This window comes from Ylistrum balloti, unplaced genomic scaffold (assembly GCF_031769215.1).
Source record: "Ylistrum balloti isolate Yb309-2 unplaced genomic scaffold, AGI_CSIRO_Ybal_v1 Utg370622, whole genome shotgun sequence".
Taxonomy (NCBI): Eukaryota; Metazoa; Mollusca; class Bivalvia; order Pectinida; family Pectinidae; genus Ylistrum; species Ylistrum balloti.
In genome coordinates, this window is record NW_026782381.1 from 17993 (window position 1) to 45978 (window position 27986).

Consider the following 27986-nt stretch of genomic DNA (forward strand, 5'->3'; position numbering starts at 1 on the left):
CAATTTGTTCATATTTTCCCCATATTTCATCGATTTTGGTTTAAAGTTAGGGTTTAATGATGTGAAGATATAGCCTTGTAGTAATGTTAACCCTATCTCCTAGATCTTATTTTCCTAGTTCATGTCAGGATCATAACATAAACAGTCGTTTTATAAAGATTGTGGTACCAGCACTTATTTATCACAGATGTCGACAGAGAGGGACGTATATATAATTTTATTTGTTTTGTCATAGAGAGTTTTAAAATATTTTTCGCTGTATCACTCACACTCATGTAAGGAAATTTTGATTTTGAGAATATCTCTGAGTATACATTTATACAAACAAGCTGGATTAAAAATCAAGATTCGGTAAAACACAAATTCCAATTCGAAATTAAAAATCGGCAGCACTATACACTGAGTAAATATTCTGATACGTAATGCTGATTTTTTTTAATTATCCCCTAAAATGTGCGTGTATGCACATGAATTTAATGCCGAATACCATTTTAAGTTTTTTTTTTCTAAATTAATTTCAATTCATTTGCCTCAGTAACCAAGAGCGACGAGTTTTTCTCTAATTTTTTTAAGACATGACAGGACCATCATCCGCATCAAGATAACACGCATCTAGTGTAAGTATACGTATGTTATAGAATTAAGAGGTCGTGACCTTATTTTCATCAATATCATTATGTCATTGACACACCTATTTTCATTTACGCATTTTTACAAAAGAAATTCACACTTTATGCACAATTCATGGATATGATGCTGATTCATATAGACAACATCATAGTCCAATCATCTCCCTGATATAGATACTGACAACAGCATTGTTATCAGTTTATTCCCGGTGGGAGCGAGACGAGACAAAGTTCAGATACATTGAATGTCTGATAACCACGTTATACATTCTTCACGGGATGACGACATAGAACTAACGACACGCGGGGATTTGTACTTCGTGAGGAAAAGACACCAGGATCTAATTTATCATAGCATTAACATGTACGTATAACCCTCCCCTGATTTACAACTAAACATCACGTGCCGATGTGTCAGAGGTATGTTTGTGTATGTGTGTTCCTAGGTACGTGTGTGTATGCGAGTGTGTTTTGTACAACAACCTGTGTACAGTATATGTAGTACCTAAGTACGTGTGTGTATATACGTGTATTTTGTACAACAACCTGTGTACAGTATATGCAGTACTTATGTACGTGTGTGTACGTGTGTGTATTTTGTACAACTATCTGTGTACAGTATATGTTGTACCTATGTACGTGTGTGTATGTGTGTGTATTTTGTACAACAATCTGTGCACATTATATGAAGTACCTATGTACGTGTGTGTATGTGTGTGTATTTTGTACAATTATCTGTTACATTATGTGTAGTTCCTATGTGCATGTGTGTATTTTGTACAACTATCTGTTACATTATATGTAGTACCTAAATACGTATGTGAAACGTGAATATACCCTCCCCGTCGGTCATTTCCATATTTACACGTGAGTATACCCTCCCCGTCAGTCATTTCCATATTTACACGTGAGTATACCCTCCCCGTCAGTCATTTCCATAGTTACACGTGAGTATAGACTCCTCGTCAGTCATTTCCATATTTACACGTGAGTATAGCCTCCTCGTTAGTCATTTCCATATTTATACGTGAATATACCCTACTCGTTAGTCATTTCTAAATTAACACGTGAGTATAGCCTCCTCGTTAGTCATTTCTATATTTACACGTGAATAGAGCCTCCTCGTTAGTCATTTCTATATTTACACGTGAGTATAGCCTCCTCGTTAGTCATTTCTATATTAACACGTGAGTATAGCCTCCTCGTTAGTGATTTCCTTATTTACATGTGAGTAAAACCTCCCCATTAGTCATTTCTATATTAAAACGTGAGTATAGCCTCCTCGTTAGTCATTTCTATATTAACACGTGAGTATAGCCTCCTCGTTAGTCATTTCCATATTTACAAGCGAGTACATCCTCCTCGTTAGTCATTTCCGTATAAACACGTGAGTATAGCCTTCTCGTTAGTCATTTCTATATTACCACGTGAGTATAGCCTCCCCGTTAGTCATTTCTATATTTACACGTGAGTTAAGCCTCCTCGTTAGTCATTTCTATATTAACACGTGAGTATAGCCTCCTCGTTAGTCATTTCTATATTAACACGTGAGTATAGCCTCCTCGTTAGTCATTTCCATATTTACAAGCGAGTATATCCTCCTCGTTAGTTATTTCCATATAAACACGTGAGTATAGCCTTCTCGTTAGTCATTTCTATATTAACACGTGAGTATACCCTCCCCGTTAGTCATTTCTATATTTACACGTGAGTATAGCCTTCTCGTTAGTCATTTCTATATTTACACGTGAGTATACCCTCCTCAGTGATATTATCTTATCAGTTAATGATGCATTATTTTTTACCTTGTTGTTCAAAGTAGACCCATGTGAACTTAATTTCTGAATTTGAAATCTACATATGTATGTCAATCAATTTTTTTAACTGAGCAAGAGCAACTCCTCATCTTATTTTTTACTTTTCTTACGATCAAGTTCTATTTCCTCAGTCGACGCCTTGATTTCAAAATAAGGCCCATATCACTGACGAGTCAGACGATACAGCAGTATGATACAGTTTCAAACTTTGTTAGGCGCCGATGTATCTAATTATAAATTTGTTTCAAAACGTGCGCTACATTTGTGTGTGTTTTTACAATTTTCTGTTGTACATAAAAGATGGACAAATATGTGTCAATTGCATGATAAGGAATATGTCCGTCAAGCACGTGCATACGACACACACCCTAATCTCGCTTCAGAGATAAGCCGTGCTTTAACGCCCATAGGCTGTTGGTAGGACGTGAAACAATATAAATATAAATTAAGAAATTCCTTGATTCATTTACTTTCAGTTTGAACACGATATGGCAACACCATGGATCTCGACGTGTTTTTGCTTTCTGCTGCTCGGTTTGACCTCTGCAATACCTGGATGCACCTATCTAGATGTAAATACACGTATATTCAATTGCACTGCAGGTAACATGACGTCATTTCCGACACCTGAAAATATTCCATATGGCGTTAAAGATATAGATTTATCTGGTAACCAATTGATACACGTCCCTTATATCAATATTTCATCACCAAAAACACTGCAACGACTCGATTTGTCCCATAACCATATCTCGTCAGTCAGCCAGAACGCTTTTATAGATCTGACGGAACTCGACACGCTTGACCTGTCCTTCAACCTTCTTCGCGGATCTGCCCTCATCGTGAAGCGTTACCGTCTCGTCATGAGCGAGTTCCACAGTCTACGAGTGCTAATCCTTAAAGGAAATCCGCTTGGAATGATAAAGCGTCTCACATTCAGGGCATTCGGCTATGACCGGCTTGAGGAACTGGATTTGTCCTTCTGTGCAATAACTACTCTGGAGCATCTCGCGCTCGAGAACCTGTTACGTCTTCGTATTCTGAATCTTAGTCACAACAATTTGGTCACCTTCGACACTGCCGCATTTGCGGGAGTCACGCACCTGAGAAGCCTCGATTTGAGTTACAACAAGCTTAAAGAGATCGATGATATGCATTTAACACTGACATCAACACTGCATTTCATCAACCTCGATAACAACCAGATCAGCTCCATCAGGGACAACGCGTTTTCCGGTGTGACTGGTCTAGAACGTCTTGGTCTTCGAAACAACCGCCTGCACCATATCACACCACTGTCTCTGCCTACGGACATGCGCAAAGCGCCCGAGCTTGACAACAACCCATGGGCCTGTGACTGTCAAATGAAATGGATCACCTCTCCGGATTCCTACCTCCGGTCACTTAACGCGTCCATCATGTAAGTAACTAAAATCCAATCGGTTGTTGCCGTATTTGACTTTGTTCCAACAAAAATGTATCTGTTACCTGACTACTTCGTATTATTTATCAAATAATAATTAATAAATGAAAATAATTAAAAGTAATCCGAAAAGGTCAAGATATTGTTTTCAATTTAAATAAAAATTGAAAAAATCGGAAAATAAACAATGTGGGACCCACAATAATTCATATATTACCGCTCGTAGCGATGACATTGCGCATGGCAGACACAGTAAAGACGTTTTCCAGTCGCTTCCTTTCTTTTCAATCATACATCAGGCCAGTTCTGAATTCTTACGTTATAATTGTGCGTCGTATCGTTTCTAAACTAATTATTCCTTCTAATAATTACCCAAAAACTGAATGTTTATCACAGGAATACATCAAGTCTACGACAAGACTTCGCAAACAATGTTTGTAAACAAAAACTTACCATAGACATATCTGCATTTGCTTCCTCAATAAGTAGAAACCTCAACTCTCGCGAGATCAGGTCATGAACTTTTTAAAATGTTTAAAATGGAGGTGTGTTTACAAATAGCGAGTTTCAACTGTGCATATATCAATACTTTATGCACAAATTCATGGTAACTATTGTTTGAATAACTTAATTTTAACTACATCTTAGAGAATATCTCAATAATTATGTGTGATTCTACACTAAATTTTTGGTGAATGTTACGTATATTGGGGCTTTAATTAGAGAATACATGGCCAGTGTTTTATAATATAAGCTGTAATTTGTCTTTCTGTCCCGAGCAAAGATACAACTTATATGTTAAGACACTGAATCTGTATTTCTTTTACCCTGCATCATAGAATAATAATCAGACAATCAAATCTTCAGTAGTTTTGGTGGTCGATTTTTGTTAACTTGACGTTGACGTTACGCTGAACTTTGCCTGATGACGTGCTCCAAAATAATTACTTCGCGCGGAAATATAGTTCCAAACTTCAACGGATATAACTGCGATTTTATGAATATTCATGATATTAACTTGTTCAACATGTTTACAAAATGTAAAATCGTTATTTCGAACAACTATTAATATTTCTAAACGTAAAATTAAAGTAAATTCAGAAAGTTATACCGTCGAATTACCGCACGTGCTAAATTACAGCTGTTTTCCTTCACCGCCTCATAAAGCAAAAATATCTATGGAAGGTGTATTCCGACAATGGCAACGCCAGTTACAGGATAAATACTTATAACCTTCATACTCTGGACAAAATCAAATTTCACTCTGTTTAAAATGATTGAGAAATTCTTGTTCCTTTCTTCAGCATATCAAAATTTAACGAACAAATTTGACTTACGAACCACCATTATTAATTATTACAGTTGTACGTATCCGTCAAGACACAGAGGAATGGAGATCTTTGAAATAGATGGCGCTGACCTGGCTTGTCCGATGTCATTGTTAAGTGTTTTGACGACTTTGCTGATTACGCTGGGAGTAATTATAGTTTTCGGAGCTGCCTTCCTATTGCTATACCACAAGCGTGCATATATTACTACACTGTGTCGAGGATCCGAGATCAAAGGTCAATACGTGGCTGTGTACTCACACGATAGATATGATGAAGCTGTTACCTTAGAAATGCCCGCAACGTTTAACAAATCAGATCTTGAGAAACAGGCTGAATCCGAAATGTATGCTTAATTATTTTCTACTCCATATGTAGATATAATTAGAAATGAATGAATTATGTCCCAACAGCAGGATAATGTAAGTCCTAAACAGAATCAGTAAATTAATGTTTTTATATTTGTGTAAGGTCGTCTTTTTATTGTCTATATTGTATGTATAATTCCATGCTTTTAAGGAAATTTAAGACATATGTTTGTACATTACATATTTTCATTGCTAATTAATCATGTTTCTTGCCATATACAGTGTATGTCCCTGTCTTATCAAACAAGCCTTTTATTGTCAGTCTTGACTTTCTTAGATCAATGAGACTTTTGATTAAATGCTTTGGTCCAGTCTGTGCACTACATGATTGAATAAAATCATAAAATATCCATTTGTTGTATAACATATGTAAATCATCATTTTGTAAAAGTCGGTTTCATTTGACTGACGAGGGTTTTTCGTGACATTTCCGACAGCTAAAGCAACATCTGTATTTCTGTTCTCACGTGACCTGCCTTTAAACTGATCTATCTCTCTGTCGTAAAATTGATCATCAGGTTTATCGGACCACAAAATGGACGATAGCCAATTTGGCAAGTGCTAAACCCTGAAGATTGTACAAAATTCACGAAAGTGAACAAATTCTAGGACTCGTCAGTGATGGTACATCATACAGTTGTTTCGTCCTTCTAGGACTCGTCAGTGATGCTACATCATACAGTTGTTTCATCCTTCTAGGACTCGTCAGTGATGGTACATCATACAGCTGTGTCGTCCATCTAGGACTTGTCAGTGATGCTACATCATACAGCTGTTTCATCCTTCTAGGACTCGTCAGTGATGCTACATCATACAGTTGTTTCATCCTTCTAGGACTCGTCAGTGATGGTACATCATACAGCTGTGTCGTCCATCTAGGACTTGTCAGTGATGCTACATCATACAGCTGTTTCATCCTTTTAGGACTCGTCAGTGATGGTACATCATACAGCTGTTTCGTCCTTCTAGGACTCGTCAGTGATGGTACATCATACAGCTGTGTCGTCCATCTAGGACTTGTCATTGATGCTACATCATACAGCTGTTTCATCCGTCTAGGACTCGTCAGTGATGTTATATCATACAGCTGTTTCGCCCTTCTAGGACTCGTCAGTGATGCTACATCATACAGCTGTTTCGTCCTTCTAGGACTTGTCAGTGATGCTACATTATACAGCTGTTTCGCCCTTCTAGGACTTGTCAGTGATGCTTCACCATACAGCTGTTTTGTCCTGCTAACTTGCCAGCGATACTGATGGCCTAAGTATTATTTCTCGAAGGCGATTGAGAAAAATCAAAAGTGATTGACAGAAATCTTAAAATCTAGATAGGGAGGTACCCTTGCCCCATAACTCAGTACATTTCATATCTCTGATAGATTTAGAAAACGTTAAGAACATGTCTATATCCTGAAGGAACGATCACGTCAAGACAGATGAACCCTGCATATTAGTAATATCCATCGACATTTCCTTAATGCTAATGGAGAGCAACGATTTTAGAAGTCTGATCGTTATTTCTATTTCAGCTAGTGAACTACCCTATCTAGATTTTGATATTTCTTTCCATCAATTCTGGATTTCCTCTAAGACTTCCAAATTTAGGCCCTTACCGTCACTGACAAGTCCTAGAAGGACGAAACATCTGTATGATGTAGCATCACTGACGAGTCCTAGAAGGACGAAACATCTGTATGATGAAGTTTAATTCATTATTTGGTTCTACTCTATCTTAACAGGTGCTCTTCGCTTGTGTGTTCATGTAAAAACACCATTAAGACCTTTTTAAATCTACAGGAGATTTAATGATTTAATTTATACTTTTATAAAAAGCTGCTGTTTATTTTCTCGTTTCACTTTTAAATCATTGATAAGCCTTTATTATGGACGCCAATCGTTTGAAACCTCATGTTGCGACCTGTCAGGCGAATATTTTATACACCATTTGCTTTGAATTGAGTTTACAAATAAAAGTGTTACTACCGATGAAGGGAAGGTGTGAACGACACACTTACTATAGTATTGAACAAAGTATTGATACTATTGTATTGAAGTATTCAAATAATCGAGTCAAGTATACAACGACCTCTGTGATTGGTCGGGGGCGGAGTTTAGACAACCTGAATAGTTGATCTGACACCCAATTTGTTCCGGTAGGCGGAGTTAATGTACACTACCAGTTACATAACAATTACTAAGTAATCGCTGGAAAAATGTCCGACGACGGCAACAGTACGCAAAATTTTCTTCGACGAAATTATGTCCGATACGAACGATATGGGGAATCCTGTTTTTGTACAAGGCGATGTGGTTGTGATGGATAATTGTGGATTCCATCACCATAGACAGGGAGAGCGCATTTTAAGAAATATGCTGAAAGAATATGGCGTGTCCCTGGTTTTTCAGCCGCCTTATTCCCCGGAATACAACGTAACTGAATATGTATTCAATGTCATGAGACAGAGGCTTCGGGCAAATACCCGACTTGTGTCAGAATTTCTGGAACTTGCAGTAGTAAATGCTCTAGATATTCCGCCCAACCAACTTCAAAGTTTTTTCACATGTTGCGGATATGTATAATTTTCGATGGAAAGATAAAAAATAAAATAAAAAATATATGGGACCACAGAATTCCTTTATTTTTTAATGAAGTATGAATTATCGGCATATATCAGGAGGTCCCAGGTAATTCGTAATTCTTTGTTACATATAATAGAGCTTGGGCTTAAACCGAAATATTTTGAGCCAACCCCCCCCCCCCCCCCCCCCCCCCCCCCTTTCAAAAAAAAAATATAAATAAATAAATAAAACTAGTACAGAATGACTATGTGACTATATTCACTGTTAAGATGTTATGAATTCTCCGGTCCCAGTGATCTAACCTGTTGATATATATTTTGTACGTAAATTAGTTTAGTACTGAGTAACTTTCGTTTTCTCGTTGTACCATCGATGGAAAAGCAAGGTATCATTGGGTGTAGAACGAAACAAATGGGACAACCCAATTAGGTCTGATCTGAAGCCACCTGTGACTTGGATTCTTCCAATTAACCTCTCGCGACAGTCGAGTGTTTGTAAAATGCCGATGTCTGCACAGTATTTTTTCACCTGGCTCCACCCACAATCGATCTAGACTTGGCTCTGCCAATCAGAGAGCTTGTTGCATAAATTTAAGGAATTCGATTGGTGAAGTACTTCAATACAATACTATCAATACTTTGTTCAGTACTACAGTACTTGAAACGTTCACACCTTCCCTTCATCGGTAGTAATGAGTCCGATAGATTCATTGGTTGATTAGTGAACGTATGAAAGTTGTAAACAGATTGAATGTAAGTTAAGGCCGCGAAAACAAGGTTGAGCCTCCTGTTTATGGAGAGACCTGGTTTAACATGAGAAGATAACGATGGCCGCCGCGCCATGTCACGTCACGCCATTAGCTCTCTAACAGTAGCACTATAACAAATCAGAATCCAAGATGATACTGGGGTTGCCATGACATATACAATTTACTCTCCTTCAGACTTCAGACCTAAATTACATTTTTCAAGTAGACCATACTCAGTTTTTGTGAAAAGTCGGAGAAATGTTCAAATCCAACACAGTGCATTGCGCAAAAGACTATGAGTAACGCAACACAATACACTAGAGGAACGACAGTTCGGGACCATCCGGCAGCTACACACTAACCAGCATATCTTTATACAGGGTCATCTGCATAAAGTTATTCAAAGCCTCAGTTTTGGGGGGTTTTATAAGGTAAAGGAAAGCCGACGTAAAATGGAAAGTTTCTTGGTTAAGTTATTGAAACTGAATGTTTAACGGATAGTGTTTGTGTTTTCTTCAACGTATGTATCAAAATGTAAAAATTATAGTGAAAAAAATGGCCAAAAAGTGATAAAATCACAGTCACCTAATTTATGACGGGCCTTATTTCAAAATTAATGTTTATAAAATAACAAAAAACATTAATTTAGATACCTTAATAACAATGATGACCAAAGCAAGGGAGGGAATCGTGTTCTCTACTTGTAGCGAGGCGCTTAACGGGGTCACAAATTCTAGAAGACTACTCGTAAACACTTCATCAAATATTGTAGGAATGATCACAGGCAGGTGGGAAGAGATTCTGTACTCGGTAAAACATGAGATAACCCTTTGTAGGTGAAGGGGGGGGGTTAAAAGAATGTTTTGAAAGTACATTTTAATCTTCCAGGATTGTTTTCGATGTATTGTTTAGCGTTAAAGGCAATGCGCCCTATAATATCACCAAATCATATACCGTAGTTTTGTAGAAAAGAGGAGATAACCCTTGTTTAAAGGTTCAATGAAAACAATCGATGTTTTCAGGTCTCTGTTGAAGTGAGAAAACGCTACGGGAGTTTACGAAGCAAACAGATTTTGTCATACACCGATGAAATTAAAACAATGCTCAAATCTTTATTGATACATATAGGCGAAAAATATACATTTTCATTGTCCATACCTGTATTTACATTAATTAGCATGTATATATATTACATTGATTACTAGTATGTAAATGTGTTTATAGAAGGAGACCTTATAAATACAGTCACAAGATATTACACCTATCACAATAAAGATATTTCTAATTAGGGCATATCTTGCTTGTTTTATGTGTATATATGTATGATATTTGAGTTCATGTAAATAGAGGTCATAAAATACTATATTAAGACTGACCGCAGGAAGTTTTTGTTTGTCCCCAGCAAACGCTATGAGAAGGCTGTCCTCACTTTGAACGTCAAGTACAATCGTTACGGGACGATTGGAAGTCGTATTTTTTCTAAGTCCTGTCGACCTTTTGGGGTGAGACAGCCATCAAACACATTCATACCAAAAAAGTCCAATATTTTGTCACACATATTTCCGAATCCTGTATCACAACCGGTTATAAACACATACCGACCGGACAAGTCTCCCAGTTTACGACTCCGTATGATCCAGCTTCCGGTCAGAAACATGACAATGAGTACCACACATAGAGGTAGAAGGTCAAACATCTTCTGCGCCTTGACTGGAATCGATTTTTTGAAAATGGGATATAGGGTTTTCAGTTTCAGGAGACAGATTACTTTATACGCCAAGCATATCAATTTTCATTATTCCATTTTGATAAATATATTTGATCATTTATATTTACAGCAATAAATTGAAAGAAATACATATATGATTTGTATTATTAAAAAAATCGCGAGCTATTTTCTATGCGTTTTAATCTCTGTGAGTGCGTGGATAGCCCTTCCTGCCAAACTGCCCAATCATCGTCACATGCTCAGGAGTCGATAACTCTTGGAAATTGTTTTGATACAGAATGAGCAGTGAGGTCAGAGTTGTTCCATTATAAATCGGCCCTCTAAACGAAAATGGAATTAAATTCAAACGTTTGTCAGTCTTCACTGTCGTTTTGAACATTCAGCTTGGTGACGTTACAAGCAAGAAGTAGTCTCGGTCAAAGTTCCCTTTGTCAGCCAATAAAAACGTTCAGGGAGTTTCATTTTTTAACAAGACATAACTAATGCCTATCTGCTGTAGCAGAAATGTAGTGGTCGTATAATGATAGAGTCACTTGCAGTCGCTTACTCTTCCGGGTCTGTTCTTTTCTGCGCCATTTGAGGTTATTAGCTACCTATATTGAATCCGACCATTTTTATCGGGGTATATTAAAAATCAGAATTATTGAACATTACAACGTAATCATTTTTTACATATCGATATGATAATTTAAAATGATTTACAATAATTAGTGCCAATATTTTCATGTTCACTTTTCAGTTTTAACCTCTCTCCCCCTCTCCCTTCCCCTCTACAAAATGAAGACTAATATTATATATGTTATGAAATATCTCAAATAAAAGAAACGGATTTTAAATTAAAAAATTACGATAACACCATTTATCGAAAAAAAATGGCGTATTTATTTAATCAGATTTGCGACCTTTGTTTTCTTCTCGTTTTAAATGTACATACATGAGCAATACATCTATAACGTTTATTCTAATGGTGATTTTTTTTCTTTTATAAATAAATACTCGTCAGTATGTAAATCTCTTATCTAGTATGGACTGGTCATTTAAATCTCTACTGAGCTGATGTTCTATAGTCTCATGTATTCAATGTCTTCAAAACAGGACTTTCAAATTTCTGAGATGATGAAACATGCAAAGTTGCAAAAGATAAATTTAGGGGATTTCTCGCAAAAACTGCACAAAACATATCCCAATATACTTAGAAATTCTGATATGATCATTTTGATATGGCACCATCAGCCCTCGTGCCGAATACTGATATATTAGGACTCGAGAGCTGAGATTTTTAGTTTTATCAAAATGTTCATACAATAGTCTTATTATCATATAGTTTTATTCTCTAAGATAAACAAACCACACAAAAACAATACTGTGTTGAATAAATCGTTAAATCAACAGTATAACAACAATGATACAGTATCTACTCATATTCATTTATAGTCATGCCTAGCTGATTACGTCACTAATAAGGGAAACCAATCCGGAAACGGCACCATCCGGATATTTTAATGGAGGTAAATAATTTATTGTAAGAAAAAAACGCATTTCTGTCGAGTCAACACTATTTATGTTCAAATCAGACAGCGATAAATGGAAGCGACAATATCAAGATTTGAGAGGAGATGTAATATCACTTTCTAGGAGGTAAGAGGGGGCGGGGGGGATATGATATCATTTAATGGGGTATGGCGTCTTCAAGGCTGATATCAACCTGAGGAAATTTCAGACCTATCACACATACAAAAGCGGTTTTATCAGTAGTAAATATATGATAAAACATAATATCAATTTTTATGAAGTACATTTTTAACAAAACATGACTTATTGTTAATGCCTTAATTCGCAGAATTCTTATAGTATATAAGTGTAAATAATAAGATTATTTGAATAAAATAAATCAGTTCATATTGTATGTAGCATTCCCGAAAATGGAACTTGTTGAATACTCTGAAAATTGACCAATCAAATACGTCCTTTGAAAAGTGAAATGGTCACGCTCCTATTTCGAAGATGCTAAAACCAAAGGTTTAAAATATTCTGATACATGTATTTATGTCTGTGTGTGAATGCTTAATATGTATAATTTATGTTTAAACCTATATCTGTATAAGCATGTATTTGAAAATGTATGATGGGAGAGGGCTCCAGTAAGTTGTAATAACTTGTGCCCAATTCCCTTGTTCAAATTTATATTTTGGCAATAAAATATGTTTAAACTGCTAAAAACTAGTAGCAGCTGATTTAACTTGAAGGAAGTACTTCATGAAAAGAAATCTGTTCCGTAATATTGTTCTTGAACTGGATACTTGACTGACGATTCAGAGCATGAACATTTTTATGATTGATATAATCACAAAGAGAATTCACAACGTACCGGAGGCGATTTCACATGATGCTTGTCTTGTTTGGCCGGCCATGATTGTAGCGCAGAGATATAGAACTCCACAGTGTGAAATCGCCTTATCTAACTCACATTCACGATGCGCGAAAAGAATTAAATGTAGTAAATTGTTTTTGTAGTTTTACCTGGCAGGTACAGTAATATATTTACTAATATTTTGGTACTTTGTTTTATGAATTTAGGTCTCCTTTATCTTTTTGTAATCTACTAACAAGCAATTAACTGCTCTTTTTTCATTTACCAGCCATCTTTAAAAAACACAATGGTGTTGAAAATGTTTGTAGAAGCAAAGAAAATGGAGTAATTCAGCGCTGTTTTACTGATCCCAATGTATGAAAGCTAACTCACTGAATAAACAAAAGAAACTATACATATTAAAAGTGATGATTGAGTATGGTGAACCGTGAAAAGAATAAATCAATATCGATTGACTGTTTTGTTTTCGTTTGTTTCTATCACTTCATTAACCTCCTTCGCCTCTGTTAAAAAATGAAATGTGCTGTCCAATCAGAGGTCGATGTTGTTAAGTATCCGAGAATGCCTTACATTCCTGTTACCGATTTTGACATCCAGCTGGTTTTGGAAATCGACTGGTGACCAACCGATCTCCAATCCACTCCGGCAGAGTCCAAATCAAGCGGAACTGGATGTTTGCGTCAAATCCAACAACGTATCTGGCACGTGGATAAACTGCAGTCAGCGCATGCGTGAAAGCATCCACCACCTTGTATGTGTTAGGGGACACGAGTTCGTCAATTGTTTTATTTGCGCTGTCCATTACTAAATGAAAGAAAAAATGAAGAATTACAATAAAATATATCAATATAACTTATCGGTCTCCACTGACATACTTGGTGAATACATAAATACTGCAAATGGGTCTGTTGTTATCTAAAGTGGATATCTTGGGATATTTATCCTATAGACTAACAGGTACTGTCTATCTGATATCATAACATCTACTGTTTATCTGATATCCTAACAGATACTTTTATTTGATATCCTAACAGATATTTTTATTTGATATCCTAACAGGTACTGTTTATCTGATATCCTAACAGATACTTTTATTTGATATCCTAACAGGTACTGTTTATCTGATATCCTAACAGATACTTTTATTTGATATCCTAACAGATATTTTTATTTGATATCCTAACAGGAACTGTTTATCTGATATCCTAACAGGTACTGTTTATCTGATATCCTAACAGATACTTTTATTTGATATCCTAACAGATATTTTTATTTGATATCCTAACAGGTACTGTTTATCTGATATCCTAACTTTTATTTGATATCCTAACAGGTACTGTTTATCTGATATCCTAACAGGTACTGTTTATCTGATATCCTAACTGGTACTGTTTATCTGTACATGTACTGTTTATCTGATATCCTAACAGGTACTGTTTATCTGATATCCTAACAGGTACTGTTTATCTGATATCCTAACAGGTACTGTTTTTCTGATATCCTAACAGGTACTGTTTTTCTGATATCCTAACAGGTACTGTTTATCTGATATCCTAACAGGAACTGTTTATCTGATATCCTAACAGGTACGGTATATCTGATATCCTAACATGTACTGTTTATCTGATATCCTAACAGGTACTGTTTATCTGATATCCTAACAGGTACGGTATATCTGATATCCTAACAGGTACTGTTTATCTGATATCCTAACAGGTACTGTTTATCTGATATCCTAACAGGTACTGTTTATCTGATATCCTAACAGGTACTGTTTATCTGATATCCTAACAGGTACTGTTTATCTGATATCCTAACAGGTGATGTCTATCTGATATCCTAACAGGTGATGTCTATCTGATATCCTAACAGGTAATGTCTATCTGATATCCTAACAGGTACTGTTTATCTGATATCCTAACAGGTACTGTTTATCTTATATCCTAACAGGTGATGTCTATCTGATATCCTAACAGGTACTGTTTATCTGATATCCTAACAGGTGATGTCTATCTGATATCCTAACAGGTAATGTCTATCTGATATCCTGAAAGGTAAGGTTTATCTGACAACCTTACAGGTAGTGTTTATTCATTTTTTTTTTCAAAACAAGAAATTGGCTCGCGAGTATTTTCAACCGGTATTTTAACTCAGAAGGGGACGAAACCATGACATTGAAGGCATTTAATGTGTATTTAGAACCTGCTGTATATAAAATACCTCTGTGATTGTAACATTGCTTAATATATCAAGTTAATCATTCTATATTGTTATCCATAATAATAATTGTGAAGTTCTCTATCTTGGTGTGATGATAACACAAAATTTATTCAAATTCTATGTCACAATTTATTCACCTTTCATCAAGCCAGCTGCGCTTTAGCAGCCATTCCCGACCCCTATCGGCTGTCAAACTTACCACGGTACTGAGAGGAACGAAGGGAAGTAACTCAGGGATATCAGAATGTACAATACCATGAACTAATTATCATCGGCACGTCTTACCTCCCTTGAACATCAGCCCCGCCCACTAATGAGAGGCAAAATATTGGTGGCGTTTTTTATAACAATATCTCAAGTTGAGATGTCTTATACAAGTGGGGCCAGCACTTTTAAAACGTACTAGTTATACGAGCGGGCATGATATTAAATATTGGTACACCCATGAAATACTTTGTAAAATGCCTTTTACATTTCTTACTTACATTCAGAAATATAATGTTCTCCGTAGAATTCTTTTTGTTCATTTTCGAGTGCTTGGAAAGACTTCCTCATGTCTCTCTCGGAATCTTCTATATTAATTATAGCGGTTTTGAAAAACCCTGGTTCAATGATGTGAACGGTCACACCTGAGTTGTATAACTGGTATCTACAACAACACAGAAACAGACATAAATAAAACAAGGTTTACAAGCATTTGGTTTTACTTAATTGTTGATTTTTTTTTCTTCCCTCCGTTTTTCAACTAGATTAGCAAAATTCTGGATCCAGGTAAGATAATTGAATTACCTAAGACAATCGCAAAATCCCTCCGCACCATACTTAGAAACGACGTATGGACTAGGAACAAGGGCAACCCTTCCCATGATGCTCGTGATGCTGACAACCCGACCTTTAGCCTTTCTCACTAGTGGCAAAAACACTGTAGTGACGTTGATCATTCCGTACAAATTGACGTCATTGCATTTCCGGTAGTTTTCAATGGTTTGCCATTCCAGTGGTGATGCGTTTCCCGCGACGCCCGCATTGTTGACGAGGCCCCAAAGACCTGTTGAAAACACAATAACAAAAACGAACTGACACATCCTAACAATCTAGTTAGTGATAAGGAAGAGCTGCTTCAATGGGTCAGTTATCTAAGTGATAGAACAAGTTGGAACTGAACAACTAGACCGACTAGTTCGATTCAACTTATATGATTTCGAGATAACGAGGTTCTACTGTATAAATAGAACAAAATGTGCAATCAGCACTGAGATATTACTTAGCTGAATTAAAAGTCAAAATCATCATTATCAGACTGACCTTTGTCGTGTGGAAGTTTCTGCTTAACTTCAGCATAGGCTTTGCGGATGCTGTCTTCATTTGTAACGTCAAGAGCAACTGTAACAAGACGCTTAGATGTTGCCTTTTCTAAATCTTGTTGTCCTTTTGGTGTGAGACAGCCAGCAAACACATTCATACCTAAAGAATCCAATCTCTTGGCAAGCATGTTTCCGAATCCTGTATCACAGCCGGTTATAAACACATACCGACCAGACAAGTCTCCTAGTTTACGACTCCTTATGATCAAGCTTCCGGTCAGAAACATGACAATGAGTACCACACATAGAGGTAGAAGGTCAAACATCTTCAACAAGTCAACTGGAAACAGCTATTCTGAGAAAAGCAAATATATCTACATTATGAATACAAGTGGATTCCTTATTTGGTAAAAGATAAGTTTCACTATTTGTTAAGAATAAATATCTTACATTAGGTTTAAGACTTATTACGCCGAATATTATTACATATAGATCACGTGATCTTTCGATGAAAATGGACTTGGTGGAAGTAAGATTCTTAGAAATTAATCATTTTTAAAGAAATCGATATTTTAGTCTATTTATAAGGTTGATTCTAAGAGTATACACATTTTGCGTTGGAACTACTCTGTGTTAATGCGCCAAACCAGTTAACGTATGCACAAAGAATGACTCCGCGTGGAATTATAGTTCCCAACTTAATCAAAAGCAACATTTTAGCAGTTCTGCTACTAAGAAAGCAAAATAGATAAAAAAAAACACTTCTTTGAAATTTGTCTGTTTTTAAGATATAATGCTCAAATAATTGAAAAAGCGGATAATTGCCGATACACGTACGTGTTCCTGTCAGCATAGAGTAAAATAGTTTAAACGACAGAGAGATTCTGACAATGACGGTGCAAGCTGTAAAAATATCTTCCAGTTTTTAATCGACGATGTTTTCAATGTCAACGGTTGTCCGTGTTTAACAACATGCGTCATTTAAGTGGTCTCACTCAAATAGAATCAAACAATTAATCATTTATATCAGTACTTTGTACTTGTTTTCGAATCTTTATGTATACTGTTTGTATTACTGAAATGTTATACAGTTTAAAATAAAATAAAGTTTAAACTAATTAATCATTTTTTATTGGCTTCAATTTCATGGTTTTCTTTTTGAAATATTTAATAGTTTATTTTATTTCCCAGGCACTTGATTTCGCGGATAAACATCACTCACGAAAAATACATGAAACAGGTAATTGATTAATGGAGATATGTAGTTAAGATTAACCGCAAAGTCGACAGAAATAATTCCATCGCGAAAATTTATCATTTTTACAGTATGTACGTAAGAATTTGTTTGTGTATTTATAGATGGCCGTCGGATCTATATCATCTTTCTCCTCGTTTTTCTTTCCTTTTTGTTTTTTCTTTCTTTTCCGTAGATTTTTTTAAATTCTCGAATATTATCTTCAAACTTTTCAAAAGATGAAATACAGGAGCAATAAAAAATATTGAGGCAAAACATCAATAAGACGGACTGATAGGATCTTTCCCAATCTTGAGGGTAAGACAGGGAGCTCTCTACACGAGGAGGAGGTTCACGACAGTTCAACCCTAGGCTTTGCCGATGGTTAGACTATCGGGACCTCCTCCGGGGATAGATATTTCTCTGCTCTACCTTCAAACTAGCCTAGAGATAGAATAACGACAAATATGGAATAAAAATCAGGCAATTAACGACCTTTTTTTATCATTTTGACCGATTTGAAATCTACATCATAAATTTTACAAAGACAAACGTAATGATAATTCATTTCCATAATACATTTGAAACAGGCCGGAATAAACACAGATGATTAGATACCGTCATACATCTTCAAAATCATTTTTCGAGGGTTGAAATTACCATATCTCGCCAACACGTGGGTTCCCTAGAATAACACACAACCGTCTTATCTGATACGAGTAGTGTTTATTCACTTTTGTGATCAATAAAAATACATACAGCAATATGTATACCAGACTGTGGCTCATGTTATTGTAACAGTACTGATCCCAGGTTGTGACATATTTTAGAGTTAGTGCTGTTTGGATCCCACGATGTGAATTATAAAATAACCGCGATGAAGACCTAAGCGTGCCACCCTAAACCAAAGAGTGGGAAGTTTATGATAAACCGAATAGTAATATGTTGGTCAGATTGTGTCTGCTTCACTGACTTCCTCCATTAATACCTCAAATTGCTTTTGTACGTGTGCTTACATATATATAGGTATACTATAAATGTACAGAATACTTACCTGCTCCACATATGTACACACGCCTGGACAACCGCTTGTGCTTCGATAACCTAGTTTTAACTCACCCGCTGTACTGTGTTATCTGGCACGACACTCTTTTTTGTGTTACAGTACTAGACGGTAGACATGTGACGGATGGATCTGCCGTTTTTGTTGGGATCCCGCACTAGACGGTAAACATGTGACGGATGGATCTGCCGTACAAATTTGTCGGAATCCTGCACTAGACGGTAGACATGTGACGTATAGATCTGCCGTTTTGTCGGGATCCTTCACTAGACGGTAGACATGTGACGGATCCTGCACTAGACGGTAGACACGTGACGGATAGATCTACCGTTTTTGTCGGGATCCTGCACTAGACGGTAGACATGGGACGGATCGATTCATTTTTTTGTCGGGATCCTGCACAAGACGGTAGAAATTAAATTTTACAGATACCTGTCGAATTTTGTCTCGGACCTACGCAAGAATGAGCTCACCAGTATGATTAACCATGAGTTAATCCAGTTACCGGTGGGTTTTTATCATAACTGTACATCTCACACCCTTGTATCTAATAAATACAATCATTTGAGGTTGAAGATAGATGTTATGCCAATATAATGCACATCGTTTGTTTTATTATTATTATTCTTCTTTCAGGCAATGTTTCGTGGATTTTTTGTGTTTTTGTTTGTTCTTTTTTATATTTTTTTTTTGTTTTTGTTTGTTTTGTGTGTGTTTCCTTTTTTTTGGGGTGGGGTGGGGGGGGGGGGGGGGGGGGGGGGGTTTTGGGGGGGGGGGGGGGGGTTATTTTATTTTATTTTTTAGTGGGGGAGCTGGGAGGGGATGTTGGTTTTTCAAGAACAACTTATTTTGACGTTGATCAAGGTCAGGGTTTCTATTTTAAAAAAATCCTTTCTTCATTGCATTCTTGACATCCATGAAGTATTATTATGCCCCCGGATCAAAAGATCGGGGATATATTGTGTTTGTGCTGTTTGTCTAACTATTCGTTTGTCTGTTACTCTTATATGTGGCATGTATTTTCCTTTTCAGGTGGTACCATTTGTTTACCACGTGACATTGACCGTGACCTCTGACCTACCTTGTAAAAAGCATTGGCCTTAACTATTGCACAATGAAGACATAAGAGTTTCACAAAGTGTACATGCAATCAGCACATGCCTTACACAGTACATTTTTAATGTCACATCTCAAAATTTTGTTGAAACCGGATGCATACTGTTTCATAAACACCACTTGTGTTTAAATAAAAGTGGTTCTGAGTGATATTTTGGTTTGTCAGCTAATTTGCAAGTCTTAACCGTGAATGATTGAAAAGTGGACAGAGAAGAAAATTGTTCTGCAGTGTCTTCACCTCGAATGCAAGTACATGACGGAGAATTATTTTAAATCGTGAAGGAAAAAGATCCAATTTAAAATCACTGGCTTCATTTCTAAGTTGATACATAATTACATTTATACTTCGACTCCAGTCGGAAAAAATTTTGTTCTTGGCAATTTGATATGAGTTTTACATCCGGGAAAATGAGTGAAATAAAGAAACTACGTCGCTATGGTTTTTGCAGCTTCTGTGGGACCAATGGACTGCATCTTTTTCTTTTCTTCCCATTTTGTTTTTTGTTTTTTGTTTTTTTTTTGTTTTTTGTTTTTGTTTTTGTTGGTTTTTTATAACAATATGTTTGCCTGAAGGTATCGTTGAAAACTTTGTTCTTATTCATGAACGTGGCATTACTTACTCAGATTGACCAAACTTTACATGACTAATAAAGCAGAAGACTCTTTACCTTTCGACACGCCCGATACCTTTCTGCTTGTTTTTGAATCCACAGTAAACAATGTTTATCAAACAACTGTTTAACAAAAAAGGAAATTTTGAAATACAAACAATGTTAAAGCAAAGACTAAGTATGATTCTTTTTGCACCATTTAATGGTCTCTTTTTCTTTTGTTTTGTGTTTTGCCCTAGTTCCGTCGAATTCGACTTTGTGGCCTTCTGGTCATAATAATGTTATTCAACTAATTTGTATGCATATACTGCAATACCATCCGTTAAATAGGATAAGCAGAATGTTAATCAAAATGATGTTATATATGATTTCATCACAGTCATTATCTATTACTATAGTGAAAAGGCAATATACTACAATATTATTAATTTTCGGGGAAGTTTATTTTCAATGATTTCGTGAATACTCTCTGTACCTTGTACTGAGCTCTCCCACTGGAGTGGTGGACATGGATAGAAAACCTGTCTTCCCAGACATTATGACAAAAACTTTGAAGTTTGACATCGCAAGGTCACAGTTGTCCAAACTTCTTATCGCAATAGTTCTAAACGGAACCAAGGTGAGAAGGATGTGAGGACGTCCGTGAAAGGAAGAAGAAAGCAACTCAAAGAAACAAATATGAACCGGACGAATGGAACAGATGTGTGTTCACTATTGACTGATAAGTCGGGGAAAGATTCACCAACTCAACCTGTAACATTCTTCATCAAACTATTCCAGGTTTCGGTAATATTCTTCAAAAGTGAACATAGAAAAGGCCTCCACATCCCCCCTCTATTTACATTTATTTCCATCCAATTTCTACCTACCTATTCTCCCATAAATAAACATATAATATATATATATTTACGTCATAGTAAGTACATTTTAGGTGTGATATATATTTTCGGGGGAGAAGAGGGCTTGATGAAAGTTGGAAATCTTGTGACCTATCCTCATTATATATATATATTGAAATATATTTTGATAAAAAAGGGAAGAAGATCAAATTGCCGAGATGGCAACGCCAATTTTTGTGGAGGATGTTGCAAACGCTAGGAGTCACTGGAAGAGATAAATGTGCAGCCGTTAGACGTTTGACGGAAGCTGTCGAGATAGTGTCTTTTTGATTACATGGCACCAACGTGACGAGTCGATGTGGAAGTCGACATGGACAAGTAGTGGTTTGGCTACCTCTGCCGTCAAGACAGCTTTAGACGTTGTGGTTCAGGGTCGAAACATCTTAAGAGCGCCCGATAACACTGGATGACGTCGAGATAGAGGCTTCACAACAGAGTGACACCTGTTACACTGTAACGACGGTGTGGTGGTGGTGGGGGGGGGGGGGGTCACAAAATGTAAGATAAATCTTTAAGTTGAGCGTAGTTTAAACATACCTTATTTTTTCTTAAATAAACAAGAAATTTGGACATGACAATTTATATATACAATGTGACAGCAGCAATAGTCATGTTTAGAATCCGTTTACTAAAATGACAGGTATGAATTTGCATTTACTACATGGACTACAGGCGATTTCAAAAGCCGTTTACTGCGGCGTGTAAAACGTTGCCACACTACAAATCGTGTGATTTATTGTCAAAACTATTTGTATTACATATATTATCATTAATATTTTGTCAAAACTAAAAGGAGAGAAAAAAAGTCAATGATCTGTGATTTATGGTCAATACCTGTCTTATGATATAAAACTTCAATCCATATTCTTAATTGGTTGTGTTAATGTCCACAATGAAAAATATCCCCCATTTTCTAAATGTTATTTCACATCTGTGTTGTATATTCAAAATCTTGCGATTAGAATTCTAAATCTTGTGATTTATATTCAAAATTTTGTATTCTGTATTCTAAGTTTTGCGATTTATGTTCTATATTCAAAATTTTGTAATTAGTATTCTATGACTTTACTCAAAATCTCGGAATCTATACTATTCCAAATTTTTGTAAATCATACATCTTCGTGTTTCATATTCTAAATCTTGTGAATTAAATTCTAAATCTATTGTTTTCGATATCTTGTGCTTTAGGTTGTAAATATTTTTTTTATATTCTAAATCTGGGATTTATATTTGAAATCTTGTGGACCATACATTCAAAATCTTGTGTTTTAGGTCTAAATCGAAGGTTTTGTTTTGTGCAAACTCTTTCAGGTTTCATCCATTCTGCCCACCATTGCCTGCAGTGTTATAGAGTTTTATTTGTATGAAAGCACATCGCGGGGGGGACTATTTGACAGCTGACTGGGCACATCTGTCCACTTATCTAAAAATCAACTGTAACAAAGACAGACTTAATAATTTACACTCTTTGCTTGATAAAGGTAACCGACATTTAATGTCTTTTGCAAAAGACTTACAACCTTTAATGAAGAATGGTTTCAAGCTTACTAGGTAATGATCAATCAAATTCTATGGACAACACGATCAAACAAGGGCCGTCAGAGATGGGTTTTGCTCCCAGATTGGGACAAAGATTAAGAATTAAAAATAACAAATGGCAGTTAGAGAGTGATGGTTCTGGTGCACTGTATTTCTCCTTGTTGGGCCTATCTACTTATGAAGCTTTATGTTGGTATCTCTTAATGTTTTAGAGAATACTCCAGACAAAATTTAACCATGAAAAATAACAAAGGGCAGTAACTCCTACATTATGCAAATAAAAGTGATCATTCTTGTGCACTGCACTTTTCCTTATCTATGTTCTATCTACCTATAACGTTTTATGTAGATATCCCTAATAGCTTAGAGCTTACTGGAATAGCTCTAAACATAACCTGGAGTCCCGGGGTGAGATAGATGTTTTACTGGAATAGCCCTAACAAAACCTGGAGTCCTGGGATGGTATAGATGTTGAACTGGAATAGTCCTCAACATAACCTGGAGTCCTGGGGTGGTATAGATGTTTTACTGGAATAGTCCTCAACAAAACCTGGAGTCCTGGGGTGAGATAGATGTGTTACTGGAATAGTCCTCAACATAACCTGGAGTCCTGGGGTGATAAAGATATTTAACTGGAATAGTCCTCAACATAACCTGGAGTCCTGGGGTGGTATAGATGTTTTACTGGAATAGTCCTCAACATAACCTGGAGTCCTGGGGTGAGATAGATGTGTTACTGGAATAGTCCTCAACATAACCTGGAGTCCTGGGGAGATATAGATGTTTTACTGGAATAGTCCTCAACATAACCTGGAGTCTTGGGGTGGTATAGATGTTTTACTGGAATAGTCCTCAACATAACCTGGAGTCCTGGGATGGTATAGATGTTTTACTGGAATAGTCCTAAACAAAACTGGGAGTCGTGGGGTGGTATAGATGTGTCTTACTATAATAGCCCTAACAAAATTGATATTTGTCCAAAAAGTGTAACAGTCGTAAACTACAAAATACAACATAACAACATGTATCGCTTCGCACTGGATTGTCATGTAACACTCTCCCATTACATAACAAATCCAATGATCTTTATATACAAATCAGACAAACGTGAAATAATCTACATTCACACTTTATATATCACAACTGTTTCCTTTTCATCCAGAATATTAAAACAACTGCAGGTTTATTTGTTTTCGGTTCCAAAAAGATGTTATTTTTTGTTCCTGATTACACAGATGTTACAATGCATTTTAACAAAATCAAACTTCATTCTCCAATGACTTCATTATCAATTCATTGTGCTTCAACCACTTCCACTCCATCAGCTGTTGTTGTTAAACCTAGTTCATAGTTCTCTACTGAAATATCTGAAAAACACAAAAACGTTTACAAAAGCATTACACAAAGAAACAATACATTTCCATCCCAAACCAAACAGAGATTTCATGATTTATTGAATCAAAATCTGTGCTATATGTTTTAATGATAAGCTAAAGCCTCCCAAGTTTTAAAGAGAGAACTGAAAGAAACCTCTGGACAAGATAAAAACGATGATAAGACTAAAGGGAAATAACTCTTTGAAATACATTTTTGTATTGTTTAATCAAAATGCTTTTAATAACAAGACAAAATATACTAAATTTTAGAGACTTTTGTTTACATAAACAATGGACAATAACTCCCCTAAAATGATAAAATAACAAGAACATATTACAGACAAAAAAGAAGTTAAGTCATAGTTACAAAACCGACAAAGTTTTCGAAAAAATGAAAGCGGAAATCTGTTAACAATATACAAGTGTCTCCTCCTGTTGAACCAACTTGCCATTCAGGAACACACAACTTCATGTCATGGTGATTATGCCTATAAAGTAAATTTGGTTATTGGTGTGACTAGTTGAACCAGAATTGTAGAAGATATACCGGTAAAAGCAAACCTACAGATTTTATTTTGCTCTCTGGTGAGACTTGACAAAGCCTTCAAAAGCCTATATCTATATACGAAGGGATCTCTGTACTGAATATTCCTGAAAGGTTGTATTTAAAATGTTGACAAATACTTTGTTCTGTACTTAAAAACAAGCAGTCCATATCTGCAGTCGTCCTAAAATGTTTTTTTTTTTTTTTTTTTGCAATTTTTCAATGCAAGAACAATACAAATACTGTGTAGCTATTTCTTTTTCTGTCTGGAAATTATTTTCTGGATTTTGATTTTACAAATCACAAATATAATGAAAACACAATACAAAAAGTTCCTGAATGTCCGATACAAGAAGAACGAAGCCAACATTGTGGATGACTATTAATTGTGCATTCTTGGCTAATTATGGACAAGGATATCAAACTGTTTTCAGTATTAAACCCCACATAATCTATTCAAACAAGAGGAGATAATGCCTACTTAAAAAGGCCCCATCCAATTAGTGGCCCAAAAGTCACCCTTATCCCTGAGTTTTTACTGTACCTTGGTACTTTGGAACTGAGAGTGTTGTCATGTCTTCTCCTGGCTGTACTTTGTACATGCCCTTCAGCCTATCCAGTTCACCTAGCAAGTCAGCGTCGGTGGCCGCCTCCTTAGCAATATTCCTGCAGAGATAAACAAGGGTCAGTTATTAATTTTATTTAAATTTGTTTTCTTTGTGAAAATGGATCAAACACAAATTTTCCAAAAATGAAATCAACTTCAACATATTTCATCAAACAAGTTACATGAAAACAACAATAACAGTATCAATGAAACTAATGAATGCTCACAGAAAACAACTCCACTAGACACAAAATTTTCACAAAGGGCAATAACTCTGTACTGAGGGGTTACAGGCCCTGACCTTGCTACTTAGCACCTTGCTTTAGTATGAATGATGTATACATTTTAATGTGCATCACTTTTCAATATCCCAAACTAAATGCAGGCAATAACATTAATAAAGGGGTTGGGGCTGCTAACAGTTGTACATTTTATAATATCTTCAAATGATCAATGTGTACACCAAGTTTCATTATCCTACCTTAATGCAAATAAAGTTATGTTCTGGACAAGATATTTTAAACAAATTCCCATAACTCTGTAAACAAGGGGTCGGGGACCCTGAATTTGGTTCAATTGATGATACACTAAGTTTCATGATCCTTGCTTATATGTAACTGTGGGCAAAGTTATGCTCCGAACCCAAATGGTCGGACAGACAAGGCAGTAACTGTACCCTCCTCTCGAAAAAATATTTGAGGATATGAAAAATACATTAAAGAGAAAGGAAAACAGTAAAAATATTCTGGAAGGGAAGATGAACAGAATGGAGGAACAAGAAGGTAGGATTATGAAAGGACCTGACTGTAGATTCACTTGCTAGCTATTCTGGAAGTATGGACAACATATTTCCAGTTTGTCCATCGGACAGATTTGAAGAATTCAGAATATTCACTTTAATTTTACCATCATATATCATAAATATATTCTCAAATATAACTGTATCCAGTCAATGGCCTTCTTTGAGTAAATATAAAACAAAATGTACTATTTTGATCTATACTGTATACAAGCCTGGGTGCAGTATAAGATTTTTGATAGCTATTTGATTTTATTAATGATATTCAGGTCTATGGATGTTGCAATGACAAAGGTGGACTTTCAAACCTCATGTTTCATGCAGATCTATCTATGTACTTTTCAAGCATTTACAAATATTGTCTTTCAACCCATTTTCAGCAGTTTAAAACAGAAGGCCCTTCTAGCCTGTATCACTCGAAATGATACGTTATAAATGGCCACTTTCCAGTTTAGTTTTATTAAATTTGATTTTCACTTGAATATACCAGTTGTGATCAGTTTATTTTCAAGACACTTTACCCTGCAAGGAATCCATGGCATATTTTTAAGAATATCTGAATGTATCAATGCATACCAGGTATGTACTAGGCTTACAGATTTGCTTTCCATAACTTGTTAAAATCACTTAAAACTCATCAATAGCCCCTTCAGGACATTTTCCAACCCAAAGCAGATCAGGAAAATAAAGAAATATGCTCACTGAATCAACTTTGTGTTGGAATATCTACCTCTAGTGTGAAATTAATGGTACTTCAAGATCAATCAATACACAATGTAGATATGGCTAAGTTTCCATAAACATCAAAAGCAGACCCAGAAAAATAGAAAATAGATCTATCATTCTGAGGCAAATCAACCAACTTCAGTAAATTCTTTGCAACAAAGTTGGGGTTTTTTTTTCCCATAAGAGCAACTTTTCTAAGTTGACATTGAGAATTCATACATTTATAAGGTTTTTGGGGTTAGGTATTTGTTCTAAAGCTAGTCCCTAAAGAAGTACAGGTAAACTTAGCCTTAATCACTTACTTCTGTTTATATTCTTTAAGTTTATCCAAGAAAAGCTGCTGTATGGGGTCTGTCTTCTGCCATACAACTGCCGAAACACCAAAGTTTCGCTGAACCTGGACTTGGACAGAGCGTCCTAATGCTGCTAATCTTGAAGCCAGCATGATAACTGCAATAAAACAAAAGGTTCAATAATTTTTCATCACACAATATACATTATACAAAGAATACAGTATCACCCAAATATATGCATAGTGATGAGCTACAGTGCAAAAACATTTTTCCCCCGGTCTTTCTTTTTTCTTTCTCTGCTTTTCTCCTCCATTTTTCTTCTTTTCCTGTTTCTCTTAATAAGGTAATATATGTGTATCTCCTTTTTATCAACTGATGCAAGTTAACGTAAATGTGAGCTGTGTGATGCTGGAGTGAATATGATGTTATGAATGTAACCAATGCCATATATTGCTGAAAATCCTGAATAAAAAAAAAAGAAAATTAAAAAAAAAAAAGAATACAGCATCATATGGATCATTTATTTTATTGCTTAAGGTAATAATGTCCATCAAAACCTGATGCCTAGATGTATACAAGTTTTGCAAGCATTTTTTCTGGAAACTGCAATGTATTTGTAAGCGAATTCTAGCCGTTTCGGTACCCGTTTTTTTCAGTATCCAT

The 27986-nt window shown here is 35.9% G+C and overlaps 3 protein-coding genes across 3 annotated transcripts; 1 reads left to right on the forward strand and 2 right to left on the reverse strand.

Annotated features, from left to right (window-relative positions):
- Nucleotides 1–2934: 2934 nt before the first annotated feature.
- LOC132557078 (slit homolog 1 protein-like) lies at nucleotides 2935–5553 on the forward strand. The gene is made up of 2 exons (XM_060221564.1): nucleotides 2935–3866; nucleotides 5232–5553. Exons 1-2 carry the CDS (start codon nucleotides 2935–2937, stop codon nucleotides 5551–5553), a joined length of 1254 nt encoding a protein of 417 aa, XP_060077547.1.
- Nucleotides 5554–13569: 8016 nt separating this feature from the next.
- On the reverse strand, nucleotides 13570–16842 carry LOC132557079 (short-chain dehydrogenase/reductase family 9C member 7-like). Its single transcript, XM_060221565.1, has 4 exons — nucleotides 16518–16842; nucleotides 16002–16260; nucleotides 15698–15861; nucleotides 13570–13796 (listed from the first exon to the last, which is right to left on the reverse strand). The coding sequence occupies exons 1-4, from the start codon at nucleotides 16840–16842 to the stop codon at nucleotides 13570–13572; spliced, it is 975 nt and encodes a 324-aa protein (XP_060077548.1).
- Nucleotides 16843–24003: 7161 nt separating this feature from the next.
- LOC132557092 (ATP synthase-coupling factor 6, mitochondrial-like) lies at nucleotides 24004–27480 on the reverse strand. The gene is made up of 3 exons (XM_060221579.1): nucleotides 27333–27480; nucleotides 25443–25564; nucleotides 24004–24345 (listed from the first exon to the last, which is right to left on the reverse strand). The coding sequence occupies exons 1-3, from the start codon at nucleotides 27473–27475 to the stop codon at nucleotides 24272–24274; spliced, it is 339 nt and encodes a 112-aa protein (XP_060077562.1). The 5' UTR covers nucleotides 27476–27480; the 3' UTR covers nucleotides 24004–24271.
- Between the last annotated feature and the right edge of the window lie 506 nt (nucleotides 27481–27986).

Bases quoted from the DNA above. Each gene is read 5' to 3' on its own strand.
- LOC132557078 (XM_060221564.1), top strand. From the start codon at position 2,935: ATGGCAACACCATGGATCTCGACGTGTTTTTGCTTTCTGCTGCTCGGT. The intron at 3,867-5,231 runs GTAAGTAACTAA...TAATTATTACAG, and splicing joins TCACTTAACGCGTCCATCAT to TTGTACGTATCCGTCAAGAC.
- LOC132557079 (XM_060221565.1), bottom strand. From the start codon at position 16,842: ATGTTTGACCTTCTACCTCTATGTGTGGTACTCATTGTCATGTTTCTG. The intron at 16,261-16,517 runs GTCAGTCTGATA...TGTTTTCAACAG, and splicing joins GAAACTTCCACACGACAAAG to GTCTTTGGGGCCTCGTCAAC. The intron at 13,797-15,697 runs GTAAGTAAGAAA...TCTTTCATTTAG, and splicing joins AGAACATTATATTTCTGAAT to TAATGGACAGCGCAAATAAA.
- LOC132557092 (XM_060221579.1), bottom strand. From the start codon at position 27,475: ATGCTGGCTTCAAGATTAGCAGCATTAGGACGCTCTGTCCAAGTCCAG. The intron at 25,565-27,332 runs GTAAGTGATTAA...TTATCTCTGCAG, and splicing joins CTTAAAGAATATAAACAGAA to GAATATTGCTAAGGAGGCGG. The intron at 24,346-25,442 runs GTACAGTAAAAA...TGTGTTTTTCAG, and splicing joins CTCAGTTCCAAAGTACCAAG to ATATTTCAGTAGAGAACTAT.